Source organism: Mirounga leonina, unplaced genomic scaffold (assembly GCF_011800145.1).
Source record: "Mirounga leonina isolate KUSES-001 unplaced genomic scaffold, KU_Mleo_1.0 Mir_93, whole genome shotgun sequence".
In the NCBI taxonomy this organism is placed as follows: Eukaryota; Metazoa; Chordata; class Mammalia; order Carnivora; family Phocidae; genus Mirounga; species Mirounga leonina.
The window spans coordinates 3737826-3762595 of NW_023270854.1; the positions used below are offsets into that span (position 1 = coordinate 3737826).

General features: G+C 49.3%; 1 protein-coding gene across 2 annotated transcripts in view; it reads left to right on the forward strand.

The window, feature by feature from the left end:
* The window catches only part of ZADH2 (zinc binding alcohol dehydrogenase domain containing 2), a 12974-nt gene extending 3921 nt beyond the window's left edge, over positions 1–9053 (forward strand). For both annotated transcript variants that reach the window (XM_034996350.1, XM_034996351.1), the window contains exon 2: positions 2813–9053. In XM_034996350.1, coding sequence (XP_034852241.1) covers positions 2813–3737 — 925 coding nt within the window. In that variant the 3' untranslated portion in view covers positions 3738–9053. The remainder of the gene's footprint in view (positions 1–2812) is intronic.
* Positions 9054–24770: the final 15717 nt, after the last annotated feature.

Below are 24770 nucleotides of genomic sequence, written 5' to 3' on the forward strand. Positions count from 1 at the left end.
TCCCGCAGCCCTTCCCGCAGCCCTTCCCGCAGCCCTTCCCGCAGCCCTTCCCGCAGCCCACGGGAGGATGAAGGCGCGTGCGGGCAGCGGCGGGCCCCCACCTGCTGCGGCGGCCGCGCGGCCTCAAAGCGGGGGTCCGGGGGGCGCGGGCGGGGGCCGCTCCCGGGGCCCAGAGACCCGGCAGCGGGTGAGGCGCGCCGAGCGGAGCAGTGGAGGGTTGTGGCCACCAGCCCGAGACTCGTGCCCACGACGCAGGCAGTTTAGAAGGCGGCAGGACGAGGGGAGGGGGAGGAGGAGACACGAAACACGGGGTGCACCGGAGGCCAAGGTCAAGGTCCGGCCGCCCCAGGCCGCAGTCCTGTGCTCCAGCGCGCCCTGTGCTCCGGACCCCCCCCCCCCCACCACCACCACCCGAGCTTGGCCGCCCCTGGGCCCGAGCCCCGCGGCCGGCGCTGACCACGCTTGCCCACCGGACCCCGCCGGCCCAGGGAGGCCGAGGTCACGGCCGCGGGCCTGGGCGGCGGCCCCTGCGCCCCGTCGCCCGCCGGCTCGGCCCGGCCGCAGCCCGCTCCGGGAGTCGGAGGCAGCGACAGAGCCTCGCAGTAGTGGCGGCGGGGAGGCCGGGACGGCAGGGTAGGCAGGCCGCCGAGCCGGGCACTTCCGAGGGGACGCAGGTCAGAAGGACTTCTGGCGCCCCGCAGGCTGGCAGGGGCGCGCAGGGGTGCCGCAGGGGAGACGCAGCGCTGTCTGCAACCTGGACGGGGCGCGCCGGGGTCACCTCAAGCTGCCGCTGGTCACCGCAGGCACCCCAGCTCCCGGCGGAGCCCACTCCCACCTCGACTTGGCCTCGCTCCCCCCTCTGGCGCTGCGCCCCCTCCCCTCCACTTTTCTCCCACGTGTGCCCTGCTTGGTCGTGTCACCTCCCCCGGGGAAGTGGCAAACCACAGAGGGAGCGTGGGGGAGACTTGTCCTCCAGCAGCCCGTCCCCCTCCCCCGCAAGGCGCTCTCCTTGGCGGTGGGGAGAACCCCAGGGGCCAGCCGCCGCAGGGTGTCCCACCCCCAAGGCTTGGCGGTTGCCCCGCAGGAGAGGGCCTCTCCAGTGGGGACGGAGACAGGAGGGGAGAGGGGCACGGGAAGGGTTAATTGTGGGCCCAGAGACCGGAGCTGGCGGTCGGGCCTCAGTGTCCCACCTTGGAGCAAACCGCCCCTTCACTTCCATTCCGCAGAGCCCTCCCTGGACTTGGCTTTAGGGCCTACAGCAGGGGCGCGGGAGGCCCAGACGCTCCAGCTGGGCTCTGCCCTGGCGGCCTTCTGTGAAGTCCGGAGGCTGCTCTGAGGAAGCTGGTCCTTTCTAGAAAGACCCAACCTTGAGAATTACGTAAATTTAAAGGGAAGATAGCAGGGGGCCCCCCAGCCCCAAAACAGAATGTAAGCATCTTGGTATTAAATCCCAAATGAAAAACCAGCAAAGAATCATTTTTCGCACTTTTCATTACTGCGTTATCATCCTTGGCTGTGGGATTCTGTAGTGTGTTCTTGAGGCTGTGTGGTGTGCTAACTTCTGAACGCAGCTTGACATGCCCCAAAGAAATGGTTTCCTGCTTTCTTCTCTCTACAGTATGTAGAGAGCTTTCAGTATTGTAGATATACAGGGCATAATCATAAGGGAGCCTTTATAAGCGCCAAGTGTTATCTATAATATGGTGGAAGTGGATCCTTGCACAGGGCAGTTTTGGTTTATTAAGTTAAATTAAAAGTGAATTATTTTAAAATGACCTACTTACCAGCTTTCCTCGTGCCACCAGACACCACCATCTTTTTCATTTCATTACAGGTGGAAATGACATTTTTAGGGTCCTCCATTATGTGTCTAAGCCACCTCCTGACATTTTTTAGTAGACGGCTTTTTTTTTTCCTTAGGTATCAGGATATTTTTGTTATGAGGTATACTGAGATGAAAAAAAGCTGGTAAAAATACCGACCTCGCAATTAAATTGACTCTGGATACCAAAGTGAAAATAATCATCTGGTATTAATCAAGTTATGTCTCTGCCTCTTGTTGAGGAAAAATATAGTGACGATTTGCTTTCCTTTTCATCTGAAAAGGACTGTAAGATATTGAATGTTCCATAAAACTCCCTACCCTTATGAGACAATTTTTGTTCAATTAATCAAAATGCATATTTTCATGCTGGACATAGTTACATCAGAAAGAAAATTTGCTGCAGACACTCTAACAGTGTTTTAAACAACCCCGCAGTAACGTGTAACAACCGATGACCTTGCACACTGCGTCAATCTTCAATAATATCATTGTCATTACTGTTATTATCCAAAGTGTTAAATTGTTGCCAGAATCAATGCAAGGCTATTTCTTTGAATATATTTTATCTCACTGTTGTTTTTTAACATCTTTGTTAAGAGGCCAATTAATTTCCAACTCATAGCTCCAGTGGAGTTTGTATATAAGAGGGCTTCCTGACTTTTTTTTTTTTTTAATGCTTTATTTCTCCTTTTGAAAGAAAGGGGAGGAAAATAAATAGCATGTGAAATAAATAACTTGATGCTTAAAGTGGTATGAAATGACCCTAACCTGATTTAAAAAATAAAATAGACCAAATACTTGTTTAATTTCTCTTTTTCAACTGAATATCAGGACTGACTTATTTTTTATCCTTTTGGAATCCTACCAGGATAGATGGCTTAGCCACCCATCCACAGTCATTGGAATCAGAGGAATTTTTCTAAGTGGAATATCAAGGCCTTGACGAAGAGAACACCTTAATGTATTTGTGTGTTTGCTTTCTTCTAGATTTGTCGGTGTCAATGCATCTGACGTCAACTATTCCGCGGGCCGATATGACCCTTCAGTCAAGACCCCCTTTGACGTAGGTTTCGAAGGTGTGGGAGAGGTGGTAGCCTTAGGCCTGTCGGCCAGTGCCAGGTACGCCGTGGGCCAGGCTGTGGCCTACATGGCCCCGGGCTCCTTCGCTGAGTACACCGTGGTGCCAGCTGGTGCTGCAGCTCCCGTGACCTCTCTGCAGCCCCAGTATGTCACCCTGCCGGTAAGTGCCACCACTGCATACATCAGCCTGAACGAGCTCGGAGGACTGTCGGAAGGGACAAAAGTTTTGGTGACGGCAGCAGCTGGGGGCACAGGCCAGTTTGCCGTGCAGCTTGCAAAGAAGGCCAAGTGCCATGTCATTGGCACGTGCTCTTCCGATGAAAAGTCTGCTTTTCTGAAATCCATTGGCTGTGATCGTCCCATCAACTATACGACCGAGCCCGTCAGCGCTGTCCTGAAGCAGGAGTACCCCGCAGGTGTGGATGTGGTATATGAGTCCGTGGGGGGCGCCATGTTCGACTTGGCCGTAGATGCCTTGGCTATCAAGGGGCGCTTGATAGTCATTGGGTTCGTGTCTGGCTACCAAACTCCTACTGGCCTTTCTCCTGTGAAAGCAGGGACATTACCAGCCAAACTGCTGAAGAAATCTGCCAGTGTCCGGGGCTTCTTCTTGAACCATTCCCTTTCTAAGTATCAAGCAGCCATGGACCACTTGCTTAAGATGTATGCGGGTGGAGACCTGGTCTGCGAGGTGGACCTTGGAGACCGGTCTGCAGAGGGCAGGTTTATTGGCCTGGAGTCTGTATTCCGGGCTGTTGATTATATGTACATGGGAAAAAACACTGGAAAAATTGTAGTTGAATTATCTCGCTCTGTCAGCAGTAAGCTGTAAAAACAGAACAATGACATAAATCAAAGGAGAAAGAAAATGGGCATTTTAGTCCTCAGAATTACTCAAATCAAGTTATTTGTAGTTGGTTAAGGGGTATAATATTTCTTAAAACAAAAGTCAGGTGTTAATGAATAAGTTTCTCTCTCTTTTTTTTTTTTTTGATTTTTTTTTGGAGGGGGGTGGTTGCCCCTCCCTTGAAAAAAATGCTAATAAAAACTTCTCTCAACGGCTCAGAGGTAAAACCGTTATATTCGATTCTTTGGTCATGGACAGTCTCATTCCAGATTTTATTGTTCCAGAGAATTAAATTAATTCCTGATGCAAGATCTGATCAAATCAGTATGTCTTCAGCTTGATGAGATTTTAAAATCGGTCTTGAAAATAGTCCACAAATTCTTTGCTTTGGGAGAGTTTGGTCGTACACTAACGAGCAGTTAATAAATGAGAGATATAGCAGAAAAGCAGCCATATATTTTCAGAGTCCATATTCCCAGGAAATGGCCCTTCCTTTTCTATAAATCACCAACTCTCTAACTAGAAATTTGGAGGAATTCTCCCAAAACTTTGATTTTTGTTAGGTCAATAGAAAAATGACTATGTGAACGCAGACCTCTTTTTAAAAAGTGTCTATTATTTAATGCTTTATGCCCAGTTATCCCAGTGAGGCCTGTGTGGAACTGGAAGTTTCTCTGCCCTTAAGAAGCAAATTGGTGTTGAAAACTGTTAAGACAAAAGCAGGCTTTGGAAAGGGATACTACAGAGGTTGGGGGCAAGCTTTAAAAACTTAGTACCTGCCTGGGAAGGGGGAGAGAGGATGTGCTGCATCCATGGGGAGAGTCTGCATAACAAAGGGAAAGCACTCTCTAGGCACAGGGCCAGAGAGTAATAATAGCATCCTTCCTAGGCCTGAAGTAGGATGTATCAGACAGCACAGTGCAGAGGAGGGACTGACGCAATCTAAAATAATCAGACGTTCGCTTCGTGTTTCAGACTTTCGGACACGGTGCGTTTTATCTCTGATCTTGGAAACAGAATAGTGCGTGGCAGAGCGCGCTGTCCCTGTGTCCCCATTTTACTTCCCCACGCGTTCTGTGGGAACGAGCTGCGCCTCCTTACTAGTGCCCACTGCCCGTGTCACACGTGAGAGCAACGTCACAAGCCTTCTCGCAGCCCAGCTGCCCGCCTCCTCGCCTTCAGCTTGCCAAAGAAGGCTCCAGCTCTGGTCGCGAAGTTGGAAATCCCATAGTGCCTTTCTAATTGAAGGCAAAGCCCACCGGATTATTTTTCAAAGCCCTGGGTTTTCGGAGTCTCTAAATGCTAAATAAATGTGACCGCAATTAAAGATGCTCCAGGAAGCTTGGCGACCATATTTAATTTTTCTTTCCTCCCATCTGAGGAGCGAGGGGATCCTACTGCTGAATAGCTGTTGGTATCTCTTTTACAAGATTTACTCATTTTCAGGTACCTAATGTAGCTGCTAGCATGCACGCACAACAATACAATTTATATGGTAAATGGGACCAAATAATGGCCTCACTGAATGTTAGGGCTGCACTGAAGGGAGATGTCACGGTAAATAGCCGCCAAATTATGGATCACGCCGAAGTGTCACAACTGCACTAAAGACAAATAGCGCCGGAGGCTAGTGCCGCTGTGATGCTTCTGAGTTACGAAGAAGGGTAGCAGCCCGACGCGAGGCTCTTTGTGTCCGCCTCACGGCACGGGGTTACTATGCGGGGTACAAGAGAGGTTGGCCCACCGTGGGGCTCGGTTATTAATCTGCCCCTCTCAGACCTAACAGCTCTGGCCAAAGGGAAGGAGACGCTGCCTGGCTTTCAGATACACAAACGCACACAGGGGAGGGGACAGGTTTTAGGAACGGAAGTGCACAGGAAGGGACTGGTAATGGGCGAACATGGTAATCAAGTCATCCCATCCAAGAAGATGATGAAATCTCACGTAGTATCTGTTGCTGCCCATGCAGATAGATGTGTGAAGTCTAAACCATAATGCACTTTCTCCCTTCGTCGAGACTCCAGGAGCAAGGACACTGCCAACTAAATTGCTTCCTCGAAACTGAAGTGCGTCCCGGTTTCTTTCATGTTAATGGGAGGGTAATAAAGATGAAAGACCAACATTTTAACGGATGGATCCCTTAAGCTACAGAATAGAAATTTATGATGTTTTGAAGGAATATACTAAATTCGGCGACATAAAAATTTTTTTTTTCCAAACACCCAGGTTTAAAATAAAATATAATGTGAAAACCTCATGCTCGCTTTCCCCAAACTCAGGAACTCCAGTGCATGCTGTTTTCATTTATTCTTAGAAAACAAGCATGAAAGATTCCACCCATTCAGATAATGCCAAAAATATGTTTAAACTTTTTTTTCTTATCCTGAAAAATGATTTGTAAATTGAGGGTCATAGTTCAGTATCAGTTTCATCTTCTTGGATTATCGTTCAGGACCAGCCTCTAATGGGAGGTGAAATGGTGCAATGCTCTCAACACCTTTCTTCTGAACTGTATTACATATCACAAAAAGTACATCCATAATTCAGGGCAATTGTCAGTCTTTGTTTTAGAGACAGGGCTGGGGCTGAGCGATCATGGTGGATGAATTATTTCTCGGTTCTCAGGGTGGCCTTCTCTGCACCTCAGCCTTGAGGGCTCTGGCTGGGCAGATGGAGGGGTTTGACTTTGAGAAGCTATTCTTTGCCATTCCATTGTGACTTCTAAAAAAGCAAATGCTATTCCTTCACATTTGTTTTGCATGCAAAAAAAAAAAAAAAAAAAAACCTATGGTGTGATTCCGGGTCTCTTTGACGATGACTCCTGCTAGTAAATATTGTCAGCATTTAAAAAAATTTTTTTTTTTTTAGGGAGTAGTTCACAAAGAAATGACACGGAAGTTTCGCTTGATAGGCTCTATACATTGTTACTATATGATTTCATCTGAATGGAGTTTCTCAAGAGTAGGATAGAGCCTCTGTAAATGGTCATTAGTATTACATTCAGTATTTATCTAATGAAAGTGCAGTGACAAGTAGCTGCTGCTTATTAAAATGAAAATCCTGCGTTATGTACTTAAGGAACATTCCAGCTAATGAGGATGTAATGTCCTCAGTACAACACAGACCTTCTTTTTGTGTTCCCCACCACAAGACGCTGGAAACTTGACAAATGATATCATTTAAGACACATGCCTGCCGTAGGGACCTGCTTTTTGGCTTCCTGTTTCTGGCTTTTATTTGGGTAACATTTATAATGGCCACCCTACTTGAAACGGGTAACGTTTTAACCCCTTCGTAGAGTTCCCAATTAGCATGAACTTACTACATTCAGGATTTCTTTTAAAATGGGGTGTTTAGTACTGAAAATATTTTTCTTGATCACTTTACCACATGTACATATGGGATAAATACCACATTTTAGATTTATTTGAAAACAGATGAGCAACGTGCAACTTTCAGAAAAAATACGATAGAAAAAGACCAAGCGCAATCAACTGTGGATGATAATTTCCTAGGGGTTACAATACACGTTTTATGAATGTAACCCAGATGTGAAATGGCCTGATTTGATGGGCTCCTAATCACTGTTCTCTATCCTTCCCTCTCTCTTCTTTTATTAAAGATTGTTTGTTATTTATAGTACTTATTTAAAGACACAAAATTTATCTCTGCAAACATTATTCAGTACTCTTGGGGTTGGGGATTGGTTGGGGTTTTTTTGAAAGTTCGATTTTTCTGTAACTAATGTTGTAGTTATGGCCCAGAATTAAAGATTTAAGATCACATTTCAGAAGTCAGACATGAAACTCTGGATTCTCCATACCACGGATATGGACATTTTAAACTTTAAATTCTATTGCTTACTAGACCTTTAGCATTGTTATTTCAACTTATAAAGAGAGGAATGTTCAATATGAGAACCTTATTGCTGTGACCCTGAGCAAACTATGGGACGTTGCCACAAGAAAAAGAAAAAAAAAAACGCTATCCAAAATACGTAAGGAATATTTTTACCCACAAGTAATTCTTGATAGTAGAGAGTTGATATTCAGGGAAGGTCAAATCAGGTAGGCGTGTGAGGTTTCTATGTAAGCCTTTCCCTAGATCTGCGTATCAATGAACTGTGACGATAAGACTGAGCTCGCATCTGTTCCCAATAGGATGGCTTCTGCCAGCTTGGACCTGCCCTTCAGGGCTGGCTCATGCTTCTCCAGGGGTGCGGACACTCCCAGGAAGCGTGTCTTGGATCCCTCACGTGGGAGGCGAAGTACTGTAAGGAGTAGTTTGGGGGAACCAATATGTGCCTTGTATGTGCTGGCAAGCACTGAGCCAGGAGTACAGAGATTCCAACAGCCCCCCAAAGTAAGAGTTTCCCTTGAAGGGCACTGACAGTGCCTTTCTGCCAACACGAAATTAAAATAATAATCAAAACACACCCTGCTGACTGGCGGTGGCATCCAATAGGAGAGATGCATTGCTGCTTTGAGCTCAGAAAAGGGTTCCATACGATCGTCAGCCACTGTCCTGCCTTACCCTCTGCACCAAAGGGCTAAACTGTATGTTAGAATGACTTGCATGGACGATGTCTTTGGTCAGTGGAGATGTAGGGACGTGTTCAGGGACGCGAGGGCGTCCTGCTTAGAAGAGTCTGCCTCGCCACCTGCGTGCCTGCCCCTGGGAGGTCGACCGGCAGGAACTTAGAGCTGGAAGGAGCCCGGACACTCTCCGCCCCTCATAAAGGAGAAGACTCTGTTGTCCTTTAAATGGCAAAATTTGGGATTTAATCGACAGTCTACTCCTACCCATTGTATAAATGACGAAACCAAAGCCCAGGAAGGATAGGTGCCTCTTCTAGGGTCACAGAGTTCACCAGCCTCAGAAATGAAGCTAGAACACAGGCAGGCGCCTGCCCAGGGCACAGGGCAATCACAGGCTTATCCCCTTCATAATCTGCCAAGGTCCCTCAGTACGTGGCTGATTAATAGTAGCGCAGAATAACAACTGGCCTTTGTTATAAATCTTTTTGTGGATGAGATGACGATCAACCCAGGAAGAATATCACGGTTCAGACTGCGAAAGTGTGTTCACTCAGGACCCCCTTGAATCGAGCACAAGTCATGGTTCCAGATCATTTGATTCTGTGTCATCTAAATACCACACAGGGTTCTGGGGGATAAAGTACTCAGTGGAATTAAGGGCTGAATGCTCACAATTTCGTTTTAATGCTACAAGGAAGCCTCTGTCCTATCAATGTATTTTTGGATGTCCAATCATGAAAATCAAATAAAATCTTTATTATCATGTGTTGAGTGGGATTTTTTTTTTCCTAGAGTCATTTCACCTGCTTATATTATTGCCTATAGAAAGCCAATGTTTGACCATCATAATTTTTGTACCAGCAAAACATCTAGAATCTGAATCTGCCATTCTACCTGAAATCAACTCTGAATCCAGCAGACTCAGGGCTGTAATGCGTGGACGCGTGTGCCGGCAGCAGGGGGATGTGTAAGGGGCAGGGGATGGGGATGGGGAGAGACACTAGTGGGTCCCACGTGTGCTCACGTGTGGCAGGAATCTCACGCTCAGAGACAAGCCCTTCAAAACCACATGACATTGAACATTCATGCCTTTCTACATCATTCCTGTCTTCCTTGAACTCATGCATAACAAGCGCAAACTTTCAACTTTACATGAACAAATCCTTTCCCAATAGAAACAGCTTCTTTTCACATTGAAAATACCCTTCTTGGGAACAGCAACAATGTCAAAGGCAATCTCATTTCATAGAAAACCTCGCTTCTCACCAGGGGACTGGAAGCAATAGGGGCCCCTCTCTATGTTGTTGGAATTTACATTTGGAAATTGAATTGTCTCCTTGAGGGTCTTTGCTCGAAGTACCTTTTGGAGAATTTCTTACATCCAGGTACAGCAGGGTACATGGAAGGAGACAGAAGTGAAGCAGGACCGGTGTCCCCTCCCCACCCCCAGCTGGAAAATCTGCTCATTCTCTAAGCAGTAAAATTAAATTGTCATTGCCGAAGAATATCTGTCGTTTCAACTTTTACATACACTTTGCGCGCCCTCTTGAAACTTGCTTACAAATTTGACTATTTGAAAACAAGGTCACTATCTTCCCCTCTTTTACTATTAGATAAGCAAAGAGGGATAGAGGAGGGATACCCATTTTAGAGATGGGAAGAGTAAGGTGCAGAGAAATGATTTGCCTTTGATCCCTCAGGCACTGGTTGAACAGAGCCTGGGGCCCATGGATAATTCTCAGACCAAGGCTGGTTGTTTTTTGTTTTGTTTTGTTTTCCCCCTAGAAAGCGTTACTTGTCCCAGGTCACCATGCACACACATCACCTGTTGCGATGCAGGTCCCGATGCCGCAGGTCCAGGGTGGGGCCTGAGAGCCTGCCTTTCCCCGGTGATGCCGAGGCTGCTTCTCAGGGGAACACACTTGGAGTAGGAAGGCACAGGGTCACACTGCGTTTGAAGACATTCCCGTCTTGGGACAGGCCGTATCAGAAGGCACTTCTGAGCAACCCGAAGGCTACCTGGAAGGAGTTACAAAGACGAGAATGTGATACAACTCCGAAAATGGCTGCCTTTTATCGCACGTTTCCAACTTCTTTACATTAGCCTTTCCTTCTGACACTCAGCTGTGACACCCGCCGTCCATCTGCTCTTTAGGGTGCTCTGTAGCAACTATATCCAGGCAGGTCTGGAGGCTGCAGAAAGGTAACGGGACTGCCCTGGGGCCGCTCTGCAAACGGTGACAGCAGACGCCTCACTTCCACCTTTTCACTGCCTTTCAAATAGAAGCAGATCTCAAAAGGACCTACACTCTTCCCGTTTTCCTTCAGCTTCTACAGTCAAACTCTGCCATGCCACTGTCCTTCCTGCCCGGGGTCCCCAGGCAAACACGGTCCTTTTGTGGGAGCGCTCGGTGCAAACACCAGCCGTCCTGCGTGGGTCTGCCCTCAGCCGGCTTGTGCGCGGCATTCACAACCGTATTTTACAATTCTCCCGAGGAGAGCCAGAGCACCCAACTGCTGTCCGCTTTCGGATCAGATCACTTGGAAAAGGCACCGTGGCACCGTGTGTAGCCTTTATGTAGATGGGCCCACAGAATTTACAGTAATTGAAGAGGCCGTGGCCTTCATCGGGGAAAAGTTACAATCCATCCGAGTGCTTCTTAACATACCAGCGTAGTAATCAGAGGAAGAACTGGCTGGGAAAACGGTAAGAAAGCATCTCGGTATCAAAAAGGAAGCCAGTTGAGTTGCAGCTACGATCTAGGTTGGGAACAGGCAAATAGCCCCGGCGAGAGGCCGGAGAGCAGCATTCCAGCGCCCAGCTCCAGTTACCATTACCGTGTGCGAGGGGACGAGCCCCCAGGCCGCCCAAGGGAGCCTCTGGCCCCCGCCCTCTGTGTGGGGCTCTGACTTACCCGAGCACTTGTGGCCAAGCCGCCACCCCCACAGGAGGGGCCTCGGAGTTGAGCAGGAACAGCAAGAGCATCACCCCACTTGCGTTCACCCACAGAGCTGGGTGCAGTTTGGGGAATCAAGATTGGAGGCAGGGAGCCCGATGACCTTAGAAAAATTCCCAGGGAGGCCAGTGAGGGCAAGAGCCAGGTGGAGGCAAGGGGAAGTAGACGGCTCTCGGGTTGGGCCAGGGAGCAGAGAGGTATGTCAACTTCTCGGGGTCTCTGGAGACCCCCAAACGCAAATCCGAGAAATGCTGGAGACTCCAGGCTTCCAGGTGGGACCTTTTCCTTGATCAAGCAGCTTGAAAAAAATGCAGCTCTCAGTTAATAAAGGGACTGGCGGGTGATAACAGAGGCAGCTTGCTGCTTGCCTGCCTTAAGTGGCTTATTTATTTTCACGACTTTCCCAGTCCTGTCGAGGCAAAGACAGTTACTCTCACCTGTGGGCTCCATTAGTGCTCTGCTCATACTTCATTTCTAGCACTTTCCACGGAGCCCCAGAATCTATCTATTTGCATGTCTGTCTCCCTGGAGACTGTGAACTCCATGAAGGTAAAGCCTGCCTCACCGGCACTCCTCGGCTGGGACAGAGTACCTGCTGATAAATACTAAATCAACGTATACTTTGTATACTTTCCACTTTTATTGCAAAATTGAACCAACAGAAACCTGGTCCAGTGTCTCGCGAGTGGCTACTCCTGCAGGATTCCCAGACAGGCATCGGCCCACGACCATTTCTCCAGTTGCAAATGAGCCCTTAAAACAATTGCCATGTGTGTTCTTCTTAATCCCACGTCCGTGTAACTTCTCTGCTCAGGGCCGCTCACCTGGAAAATCAGGTGACCTGATCTGAGCACCTGGGCACTCTAACAAGGGATGATGCTGAGTCTGTGATGCCCACCTGTTGGTGCAACAAAGAAATATTCTCAACAGCACTTTTAATGTTCTGTCGGTGTCAGCCCAGAGTGCTAATTTAGTGCTATCCAAAATAAATCCCCCAAACACTGGACTTTCTCAAAACTCTAAATGGCTCTCCAGCTCCCCTCTGGGGATGTGTCAGAGAAAGTTACAATCAAACTGAATAAGGTCCCAAGAAGTGCCCAGACATAGTAGTCACTCTCAATACAGTACTTGAATGAATGAATACCAAACCCTTGGAAAAATAAGAACTACCATTTAAGGATAAAACTAAAAAGATTTTCATCCTTCAGGGAAGGGTTTCTTTAGGATTCTGATCCTGTGCATGCCTCATATGTGAGAGGACCCCATTCCAGAGGGGCGAAGGCACCCTCTGGGGAGACCTGAGTTCGAATGCCTCCTCTCCCACCGACTACCGCCACAACTCTGGGAAGATTCTTCACCCACAGGAGCCTCAGCCTCTTCCTTTGTTTCATTTGTCCCCCATCCGAGGGGACGACAACACTGACCTGTGGATGCAGTCAGATGAAGCACAGAGAGCACCGGTCACAATGTCCCAGCCCCTCAGGACACCAGTTCCTCCCCTCTTTTCCTTTGGAGCAAGAAAGGCACAGAGGGGGCTCAGGAAACAGTATGGTCAGGGGGCACTCCAGGGGAGCCGGACCTGCTCCCCACACCCCAGGACCACTGGTTATAGCCCTTAAGGCTTTGAGAGGCTTGCACTTGGAAAACTGATGTGAAATACTACAAAGTGAATAGCAAAGTCTTGAGATTCATTTTCCCTACACTCTCTCACCCAAGAGTAGAAGAAGCTAAATTTCCTTTTAGTGGACTAAAACTAGCCCACAACAGGTCCACAGTGGGTTATTTTTAAAATCTTTATTATATTCATAATAAATATATATTGTATTTTATATTTATTACATTAAAAGCTGCTAGGATGCTTTGGGGTGCAAATATCAGAAAAGCCAACTAAAACTGGCTTAAACAAAAAGGAGGCTCATGTAACCAGAAAGATCAGAGGTAAGTCAGGCTTCAGGTACAGTTTGATCAGGGATTCAGCTCCGTTTTTCTGAGATCCTTTCCTCAGACTGCTTCCTCAAAAGACTGCCTATAGGGACACCTGGGTGGCTCAGTTGGTTAAGAGTCCACCTTCAGCTCAAGTCATGATCCAGGGTCCTGGGATTGAGCCCTGTGTGGGGATCCCTGCTCAGCAGGGTATCTGCTTTTCCCTCTCCCTCTGACCCTTCCCTTGCCCGTGCTCTCTCGTGCACTCTCTCTTAAATAAATAAAATGAAAACAAACAAACAAAAGGCTCCCCACAGGAACAGGCTCTGCTTCCATTCCATATACACCGCACCCCCTGACAAAGGCCTCCACTTGCCTTGGACTGGGCCAAGTGAATATATAAGTTTGTCGAGAGGAGTATATTCCCCTCTGGGGAGTGGGCCAATCCCACCCAAACCACAAGAGAGCCCTGGGGCTACTCAGAAATGGGGAGGGCCAGGATGGACACTGGGGGGGTGACTGTCCACCACCAAGACCCCCTGTGGGTGAGGTGAGTCCTCATGAATCCTGCAAGATCCTTGAATCCAGGGACGGAGCAAGTCAGGCATTTAAAGAGCCAGGGTGGGGCCTGTCCAGGAGCCGGCCTCTTGACTCCTGCGGTCACTTGTCACTGCAGTCTTGCCTGAGTGGACCTCCCACAGGATGGGCAACTTAAGGCCAGGAAGTCCAGCACCTCCCTGGGTGGGGGGCTGAAGGAACCCCCTCCTTCCACATCTCAGGCCTCCACGGGGATGAATGCTCACCTCCACGCCCCAGGCCCCAAACTCCATGCAGGCACTGACCTCCCAGGTCTGCAGGGCTAGCTGGTCCTTACAAGATTCAACACCCGAGTCCCGGCTTCATCATCATGCAGCCTTTTCTCCGTGGACATGTCGGTGTCCAGATTTTCCTCTGTACGGGGACCCAGTCACATCGGGCTGGGTTAACCCCACCCTCAGACCTCACCGACTTCCTTTGATCACCTGCAAAGGCCCTATTTTGAATAAAGTCTGTTCACAGGTACTGGGGACAAGGACTTCAGCGTCTTCTGGGGGACACAATGCGCCCTGTAGCATGGGGTGATGCGTGAGTGTGCATCTGGGTGTGTGTGCCTGAAGGAGACAGGAGACTCGGGTCCTGCGGTCGTCATGCTGGCACCTCGCCCAGGCCATGTGGACAAGCCCTGGCTGCCGGGTGGGAAGACTTTTGGGGTGATGTCACCAGACTCTGGGATAGATGAGTCTGGAACCCTCAAAGCCGCGACTTAGCCCATCCTGGGCCAACCTCAGCCTTCCTTCCTTGCCTTCTTGCTCACCTTTCTGTCACCCTATAATACACCCTAGAATAGTCCCAGCCCTTGTCCCCACCCCTCACTGTGTAGCCTCAGGGTGGAGAGGCTGCTTTGGAGACGGCAGACTCTGGGGGGCTTCGTAGGACACCTCGAGGTGCTCACCATTCCCTGCTCAGGACCCCCACTCTTTTCTTCTGCAGAGGAGGTATTATTTTCACATTATTAGTGTTATTTCACAAACAACTCAGGGAAGGTTACACGCTAACCACACAGGGCCCCTCGCTGCTGGCCTCCCGCGGGGCAGGTGGTTAGGTGCCGGGGCAGGGACCGCATCTTGGCCTTCTCTCCACCTCTGTCCGGAGCTCGGTCTGGGGCCCCATGTGGGTGGTGGGGATGGGAGTTCCGAGGGGTCAGTGAAAAGCCCTGCCCTGTGTCCACCTCCAGCTCCCCCTGTTGGAGCAAACCACCACCATGCTGGGGGCCTCCCAGTGGCCGGCTCCTACCAGCAGGGACCCCCCCCAGCCCACCGTGCCTCCGACCCAGCCCACAGCCCAGTAGCACCTGAGAGACGTTTTCGCGAGAACCCTCACCTCCCCGCGCAACCAGTCTTCATCTGAACTCTCCAACCGTCTGTTCATTCTAGAACATAGAGATTACCTTCAAGTCCTAAGATGCATTTGCAGGTAATCACTTTTCCAAACTGAGTGAAAGGCTGCCCAAAGGCAATCAGAACTAGCCCCTCTTTGGTGAAATGACTAATGGCTTTTTAGTCATTTTGGGGGATGAAACTGTTTGTTTCTTATACTATTTCTTTGAAGATAAGGAGGAGTTTTCCACTCCACAGTTTACATTTCCTTGCTTTATTACCATGCATTTTCCCCTATATTGCCTGCTTTTGCATTTTTCCCCCATGGGGGGAAGAATGCTACTTATTATTATTATGGTTTAATCCACCCCCCCACTTTGTCAAGGAGACACTGAGGCCCAGAGGGGCATGGTAGCATGCCCAAGGACACACAGCTCTGCGCCTGGCGCCCAGCGCCTACACCCAGGCTCCCTGCTGCCCCCGCCCCCACCACCAGCACACGCCCTCATAAAGCATTTTCACGTGATTTCTCTGAGATGATTTAAAACATCCTTTTCCAGAGCCTTTCACTCTAAGGTAATTAACCCATTCTGTTAATGGCAGGAGGTCTGTGCTAATATTTGGTGGAAGATTCTCATTTAAATGCTCAGCACTATGAAAAGCAACCTTGCCACATTTTAAAAGCCAGTTGGGTTTCATTTAAATATTCCATTCAGTTTTTTGCTTTAGAGGTGTCTGTAAGGAAATGTGATGAGAGACAGAACAGCACAAAACTCAATCAGCCATGGATGTGGCCACCAAGCAGGAACCGCCCCCTGGGAATGGGGATGGGGGCCAGCCTCAGTGGGACCCGAACGGCCGGAAGTGTGTGCCCTCAGAGCTATCAGCCGCAAGTAAACACTGTGCCCACAGTCTTAGCTCAGGGACATATCACCTTTCTCCTGTCAAGAGAGACCTCCCCACAGAGAAGCCCACGAGAAACGCAGCGAGTGTAGGAGGCCTGGGGAGCCCGCTGCGCCCAGCGCGGCCCGCCCAGCAGGGCCCAGTGGGCAGGAGCAGGGACTGAACCACACCCTGGGAGCAAAGCACAGGGTGCTGCTCAGCACTTCCTGGTGGCTTCCCCCTCGTCGTTCTGTGGACCGAAGATCCCCAGTGTTGGGAGCGAGTGGAAGGACATCAGCAGACTTCGCGGGGGGCTGGACCCCGTGGTCTGCGTGAGGGGCATCAGCACAGAGCCAGAAAGAACTCTGAGGCTGACGGTTCATCAGGGATGGGAGGCAAGAGAACAGGAATGTTACCTGCCGTGGAGGAGAGCGGCCTCAGAGCAGGGCCCTCGGCGTGCAGTCCCACCTGCCTATTATTGTCCAAAAGGAGCCCAAGCTTAGAGCAGGTGAAGGAGAGCAGTATTTGCAACCAGAAGCAGGATGGACTTTCTCGCAGGCTTCCTGGACGGGAGGGTGTGTGTGCGGATTTAGGGGGCAGACCCCAGGCCCCGGTACCCAGTTCATTCGCCTTGTCCAAGCCACCAGGAGGCGGTCACTGCTGGTGGCTCCCTTCCGGTCGCGCTCGGTGTGGGGGGGCTGGGGCTTGCAGAGCCCCTTACCACGCACCCTGCTGGCCCTGTCCCCTTGCGCACATGCAGTCCTGGTCGGTGGCAAGCCGGCCAGACCAGCAGTCGGCCAGGAGGCTGCATTGCTGGCCAGCGCTCGCGGAGGCGTGGACAGCCTGCTCATTCTGCACCTGGAGTCGTGCAGTATTCAGTTAAAATTGGACGGGAGAGTCCCGGGTATGAATACATACTCCTTCAAACGAGGCCTTTGCTCGGAACTAGAATCTGTGGGCGCGGGGTGCGTAGCAGGCATGGCGCCGTGAGCAAGGGAGGGGGGGCCCGCATCCCGGCCGCTGACAGCCCGCTCCCCCGCGCGCGGCTGAGCCGGCCGGCCCTCCGAGAGGATGTCGCGGGGCTGGCGTGCTGTCAGGCTGGCTTCTGCAAGGCAGCAACCTTAATTGCTCCTGTTCTTTCAAGACGACTCTCCACCAACAATCTCATTATCACGCACACATGTTTATTTCACATTTCCAGGGCCCTCCGTGCAGCCTCGGAGGCAAGGAAGGCAGAGTATTATGTTAACCAACAACACTGTTTGTTCTCCTCCTCGCCTGCCCCTCAGAGCGGCTGGGCGGCCAGGTGGGTGGCTGGGCCGGGAGGCCGGGCCCCGAGGTCCACCCCGCCCCGAGGGCCACCCCGCGGTGGGCTTGCGCAGTAAGGGGGTGTCCTGTCAGGGCACCCGCCGTGAGGCCTGCAGGCATGCCCACCTCCAGGACGGGGCCCCATTCGCCCAGCGCAGGTGTTCGAGGCTCTACAGTCAGGTGCTCAGTGGCAGGAGCAAAGCAGGCCCCCCCCATTCCTGCCTGGAAGAACCTCACTCGTCATGGGGAGGCCACAGGTGCACAAAGGGAGGGGTGGGGCAGGGGAGAGATGGGGCATTCCAACAAGCACCTGCTATGCTCCAGGCTGTGTGCTAAGTGCTGGATACATTTATGTCACCAAATCCCCAGAACGGTGTGCTCTAGACCCACACTGTCCAAAGGAAATAAAATGAGCACCACAAATGCAGAATGTTCTAACAGCCACATTCAAAAGGGTGAAGTTGATGTTCCTAATATGTTTTATTTAGCCCAATAGATGCAAAATATTATCATTTAACTCGTAATCAATATAAAAATTATTGGTATTTTATTCTTTTTTTTCAACTCCGTTTGAACAAGCCCCATTTCAAGTGCTCACGAGGCTCATAGTTGTCATGTTGGACGGTGGGGTTCTAGACGGTAAGCTCAGGCACCATTTTTTTTAATCAATAAGAAATATCTGATATATCTCACTTTAACTACTTATATAATATACTATATACACATAACTACTTATATAATAATTTCTTTAATCTACATAACCGCTCTGCAAGGTAGGATTCCTATCACCTTCATTTTACAGATAGGGAAAATGAGGCACAGAGAGCTGCAGGAACGTACCTGAGGTCACAGGACTAGTAAATAAAACAGCTGATTAGGGACATGGCAGCCTGGCTCCAGGACCTGTGGCTTAACCAGCAACTCCCAAGGCCTTTCCAGACCTGACACAAACCAGGTGCTCAGTAAGTATTTGTAGGATAATTGAATAAGAGAGATTTAGCTTCCATTTACTGATTCAACTGAGGCGCAGAGAAGTTAAGTTCCCTAATGTCACACAGCTCGAAAACAGCCGAGTTATTGCTAAACCAAGTGTGTCTGATTTGGAAAGTTGGGGAAGGTTCCAGAGAGTATTCCAAGGGAAGAGTGGATTGTTTCTGGCCAGTTTTATGGAGTAGGGGGCATTTGAGCTGCACGTTGCATACAGGGAGATGGGGAGGCGATTTCTAACTAGAACTACGATGAAAGGCCCAGCAGAAGGTGAGCTCCATCCATTCCACCAGGTGCAGGGGCAAAGGTGGGAAGAGAGGATGCAGGGTGGGGGGTGATGACCCCAGGGGGCCTTGCAGGGGAGGGGTCTCAGGGAGCAGGGGGAAGGGTGCCCCAGCCAGACCCCACAAGGGGAGAAGCTTGGGGTCCTCTAGATTTCCTTTCCCACTCCTGCGAGCCCCTGCCCACATCTCGCACTCCAGGCTCAATCACGGGGACACCAGCCCTCGGAGAAGGATGGACAGAAACCACTCAATGCACTGGGGAGTCCAGTCTATCACGCACAGGTGAGGGAAGGCTCGGGCCAGCTGATGGGACTTTGAGGCGCCAGCCAGGCAGCAAGTGGACACAGCAGGCAGGTTCTCATCTGGTCCCACGGCAGCTGCCCCTTGCTGCTCCCTGGCACCTGGCAAGGTCTGGGAGGAGCCGCAGTGACTGCCCCAACTCCTGAACTCATCTCGGGAGTAGCAACCCCCCAGACCGCAAGCTACCCATGGAGACCTGGCCCGGGGCCCTGGGACATGGACTGCTATGCCCCAGACAGGAGAGGACCTGGCAAGGGTCAGCCTCCCTCTTCCTTCTCCGCCTTCATCTGCTCTAGGAAAAGATGGAAAGCACGAGAAGCTCATTCCCCGCTCATCCCTGTGCAATCAGCTACGGGGTTTAACATTCAACACATATCCCAACCCTAGGACTCAGATCTTAATTTTATTATTCTTACATAAAGGAGAAACTGTAGGTACATTTTCTGTTTGTTAAAAAAAAGTCATGTGTAAAATGGCACTTTTTGCTTGCACGATTCTCCTGTTATTTATTGCGAGGGAAAATGATCGTGCTAAGAAAATAGTGTCACTTAAAAATTAGGTGGTTCCCAATCAACTTATGACAGTAATTGCTGTAATATTCTCTTTGATTTAGATATAGTAATATCAATGTAATTGCCACTGGGAAAAAATTATAATGGCTGTTGATGATAACTAACACATAAATGGCAACGAACAGGAACATGTATTTTATATTATAGGATTCAGCCCTAGAACAGCCGTAAGAAACCCAGTGCTTTCAACAATCTGGCATGGTCCCTCAAGGAACCAAGCGCCCCGCTCGCCCATGTCATCGCGGGGGTGGGTGACACGGGGCAGTCAGGTGCAGCCTCAGCCTCCCGTGGGATCCATAACGGGATGTCCTCCAGCCCTCCAGAGGCAAAGGCAGGGCATCACCAAGAGCTGAACCTGCTTCTGCAGCAGGGCCGGAAATGGTGCCTGAACGCTCACTTGGCGATCCTCGGCTGTACTCATCCCACTGCGCACCATTCACTGTACTCACCCGAGGAGCCACAGTCCACAAAACGTGGTCTCTGTTTCCTGGCTGTAAACCCTAGGGGAGCTAGCACTGCATTGCTTTTGTAGCATTTGAATTTCCCTCCTGTGCGCCACCCCAGACCCGTGCCCAACAGCCAGTCCAGAGACATCTAGACGCGGTTGTTCACCGTGGAGGGGGACAAGACACATGGCCTTTGTTGGCTCTCATTGCCCGCTACGTGGAGTGCCGTGGGAGCATAGCCCTGGCCCGTGTGGGTCACCAGCATGTCCACTGACAGCACAGGTTTGTCACCAAGCAGAGGCATTATTTTAGCTCTTAAGATGACCAGCTACCTGGATGACATCAGAGACGTGTGGCTTGTTAGTGCCCATCATCACCTGGTGAAGTGGGAGAACTGAGGAAAGCAGGGGACAGTTTGGTAAAGTGAGGGTATAGGAAGGACCCCCCCCAGGGCCATGGCGGGGTCAGGGGCCCCAGTGCTAGTCTAGACTCTGCCTGCTCCCTGGACCTGGGCAAGCTGCTTGGGCTGGACAGTGGCAAAGGAGGGCTTGGACGGCACGGGGGTGCCACGGTGTGCTGGAGGTCCAACCCTTCCGTGGAGGTAGCGAGGCATCCTCTCTGAGGCCCCCATCAGATCCTCACTCTACAGGTCTGAGGGATCTGGGAGAGGGCCTGCCTGCCTGGGGACCAATGAAGCCCCTTGGGGAATCTGATGATAAGAATGCTGATAGAAGTGACGATCGCTGAATGCTGGGGCAAGGCACTGTGTTCACTTTTTATCCTCAAATCAAACAGTTTAGGTGATTGCTAATTTGTGTCCCCTTTCCAGAAGAAGTAGGTAGGCACAGAGAGGCTGAGTCACTTGCCCACAGTGACACAGTAAGTGGTGAAGCCAAGTTTGGGGCTAGTCCTTTGACCCCAGAAGCCACACTTTAACCCAATACCGCATTCATAGACAGTGTTGATGGGAGGTCATGCTTGCGAACCATTGGCCTAGATGACCAGCAAGGCCCCATCCAAGTTAATATCCTATGATAATGTGAAGCTCAGATACTTCCTGAGACTAGAGTGATAACAGCCTGGAGCATGATAGTTGGCAGCCCTGGGCAGCAGGAGGCCACCCGGACACCCCTAGAAAGGAGGCAGGTGGGACTTCTGGTCCTGCTAACATAGGGGTTGGCACCAACCCTCCCACTGCAAACCCCTGAACAGGTCCTATAAAATTATAAAAATCCTAAAAATTGGGAGAAGCTGACAAAATGGTAAGAAAAAGAAGTTACTAGGCCAAAATCCAAGAGGAAGTAGAAACACAGAAGGAGATGGAAGAAGCCACGTCAACTGTGAAAAACAATTGCTAACAAGGGGTCCTGGAGTTTCAGTCACCACAGCTTCCAAAGTGCTTGGGACCGAAGATAAAGCCTGGGGCCATCGAGGTGAGGAGCCGTGGTGCTGAGCATACATACAAGAGGAAAAGGGAAAAAGTCCCAGAGCACTGTTACCACAAGCCGATGCTTGTCTGGATTTGTAGTTCAAATTCACATGATCCGGTTAGTGCAAAAAACAAAAACCTTACACCCATGAATTTCGTGCATTGTGGATCCCAAAGTGCCTGGCAGAGGAAAACATACATTCTCTCTGAAAGAAAACATCTTCGTCTTAAATCTCAAAGAATTCCCACAAGGAAAATGATCAGATCACAGTTAGAAATATTTAATAATAAGGAGAAATCATAATTTCTGGCCATGAACCAGAAACAACACAAGCAAAAGAACACAGAGACAGACATAAAAAGATTTCAGGAATTAACAAGTACGGATTATAAAATGACAATGCTTACTACATTTAAGAAACGAATTTCAAGAAAAATATTAAAACAAACTTGAATATTTGAAGAAGAATGGATATAATTTTAGGAAGTGAAAAAAAAAATAGAACTGAAATTAATTTAATTAATGGTTTAACTGCCGATTAGATATACCTGAAGAGAGAATTCGTGAATTGGAATATAGAGAGGAAGTTGTCCAAAATGTATCACAGAGGGTCAAAGAGATGGAAAATATAACCAGTGCTGACTCCAGAAATTTCTCCCAACCATGAACATTCTCTGAGTTTACTTGATCTTTTCAGGTGTCAAGGAAAGATTTTCACAGTTACCCCTCATTCCTTCCATGCCGCAAGGAAGAAGACCCGAGTTCAAGCACGTGTGAACCACAGCCACACATCACAAATGGTCTGCAGCACTGTGTCCCCGATAGCAAAATGAATCCCCATTGCAGAGACATTAAAGTGGAAACACAAAATCAGTGGAGCTAACTGCATCCTGACTCAAGAATAGCAGGCTCTTGTCCTCAGGGGAACCCTTCCCAAGCAAGGCATGGTCTGGGCATCCAGAAGACAGAGGCCTTGTGTGATGGAGTTTGTGTCTGCTTCCTGGAAAAACGGCCAAACGTAGGACAGGCAAGAGAAAGGAAGAGCAGAGAAGGGGTGAGAGCAAGCTTGGCGCACCACGATTCCGGCTGGAGCTGGTGGTATGGCATATTGGAAAATGTACAGGTGTGGAGATCCCGAGAGGTGGGTTCAGAACCTGACTGTTATCCAGTACTGACCATTAGACATCATGTCTGTGAAACGGGGACAGTGCCCACAGGGTCATGCTGAGGATGAGGATCAGGTCTCTTTATTCAAGATAGTTACGCCCTAAGAAGTCATGTGAGCACTGAGTTAGCAAACACCAAACTGTTGCTCCTAGCGTGAAACACAGGGTTAGGTTCCTGCAAGCCCCTGGTTACAACCTTCATCAACCAATCTGCACACAACCTTATTTGATGTGTTTCTGCTTAAAAACTCCTTATTGAATATATATTTTTGATTCATTAACATTGATCTCATGGCCAGCAGCAGCATTACTCAGCCTGAATGAAGCTGACCCCAATACACATGCTTTCTCCATAAGGCACATCACAGTCTTATGTTAAGAAGACTGGACGGCATTTCAGCATGACACTCGGGCATCATTTTGAACTGTGAAGTCATCAACAAAAAGCACAGAAATGAGAACAACATGGCACTTAGTAGACGGGGAAAAGGACACATGTTTGCAGTACGAGAGCTGAAACAAGAAGGCAGGGTTTGACCTCACCTGGCATTGTGCACATCACATTTTTTGGGTGCTCTGCACATATCCATGGATGATCATGGAAGCACCATGAGTATTGATTTGGGGGTTACAAATAAATTTTAGTGAGAAGGAAAATTCACAAATATGGGATCTGCAAATAATGAGGATCAACTCCCATATGAAGCACTGGGTCCTTAGAAGGCATCCAGTGTATGGGGATGCCTATAATTACTGCTACATGACATCACTGGGGTCCCTTTGAAGTTCTGCCATAGGGGGGATCCTGCAGAGGTGGGCTAAGTGGGGACGACAGATGACCCATTTGTCATCGACCCATCCATTCACTCAATAGACATCTACTGAGTATCTGTTTCATGCCATGCACAGAGAGCAGAGAACATGATATTGTCTCCAGCAAGTGATTTAAAGAGATTGTCATACAACTGGGCTATTTCTGACATTGTGCCACAACTATTCATAATATCTCAAATGGCACTTCCTATGTGTTAGACGTGCGTTTAGCACTTCACACACTGAAGCTCATTTACTCCTCGCAAGCACTATGTGAGGCAGGTACTCGCGTTATTCTCATTTTACAGATGAGAAACTGAGGAAGGTAAGTAACGGGCACAAAGTGACGCAGCTTGAAAATGGCAGGTGGCTCCAGAGTCCTCGTCCTCAACACACCATATCATCTAAGCCCATCAACTATGGCTACTACATCAGAGATATTTAGGCCAAATTCTTAAAATGTCATGGTCCAAAGACAACTGATTTAGGGTTGATGCATGGGGAATGTCCTAAATTTGGTCTCCATCACACCAAGGAACCAAATATATTTATTTTAAAATCATTCAATTTAGGGGCTCCTGGGTGGCTCAGTTGGTTAAGCATCTGCCTTCAGCTCAGATCGTGATCCCAGCATGATCCCGCGGGCTCTCTGCTCAGTGGGGAGTCTGCTTCTCCCTCTGCTCCCCTCCCTGCTTATGCGAGCATGCTCTCTCTCTCTCAAATAAGTAAGATCTTTTAAAAAAAGATTTAAAATCATTCAACTTAATAAAAATAACTAAATCCTCTGGCAAAATCATGTGTTAACCTGATAAAAGTTTCATGTTACTTTTATTTTATTTGAGAGAGACAGAGACAGAGACAGAGATAGCAAGCAGGGAGGAGAGGGAGAAGCAGACTTTCCCCAGAGCAGGGAACCTGATGCGGCGCTCCATCCCAGGACCCCAGGATCATGACCTGAGCCGAAGGCAGACGCTTAACCAACCAACTGAGCCACCCAGGTGCCCAAGTTTCATGTTTCTAACTGCCTTTGGGCCTTGTGCATGGACAGGGAGGTACTGATTATGAAGAAAGAAAGGGCACCTACCTGGCACCTGGGGTGTGAGTGTTAGCTGGACAAGTGATGTTGGCTGAGTCTTCGACTTCTCTAAGTTTCATTTCTCTTACTTGGGAAATGATTTCCAACACCCATTCCAGCCTGACCCTCTGTGTCCTACACTCAGCCCTGCTCTTGGTAGGTGGACACAGGGTTTTCAACAGGTCTTCATTTCCCTTTCCTTCACCCTCTCCCACCTGCCCCCACACTAACAACGTGGAATAATCATGCATTGCCGTTGTCTTATTGACCTGGGAAAAGTTTCTCTTCCTCGATCATAGATTCAGGGTCTGTCATGAAATTTTGAATCATCTAAAGAGTATATTGCTCTTCAAGTATACTTCCCGTGTGCCATAAAGTTCTGATTTATTAACAGGATGCTCATATCACACACAGTTTGTTG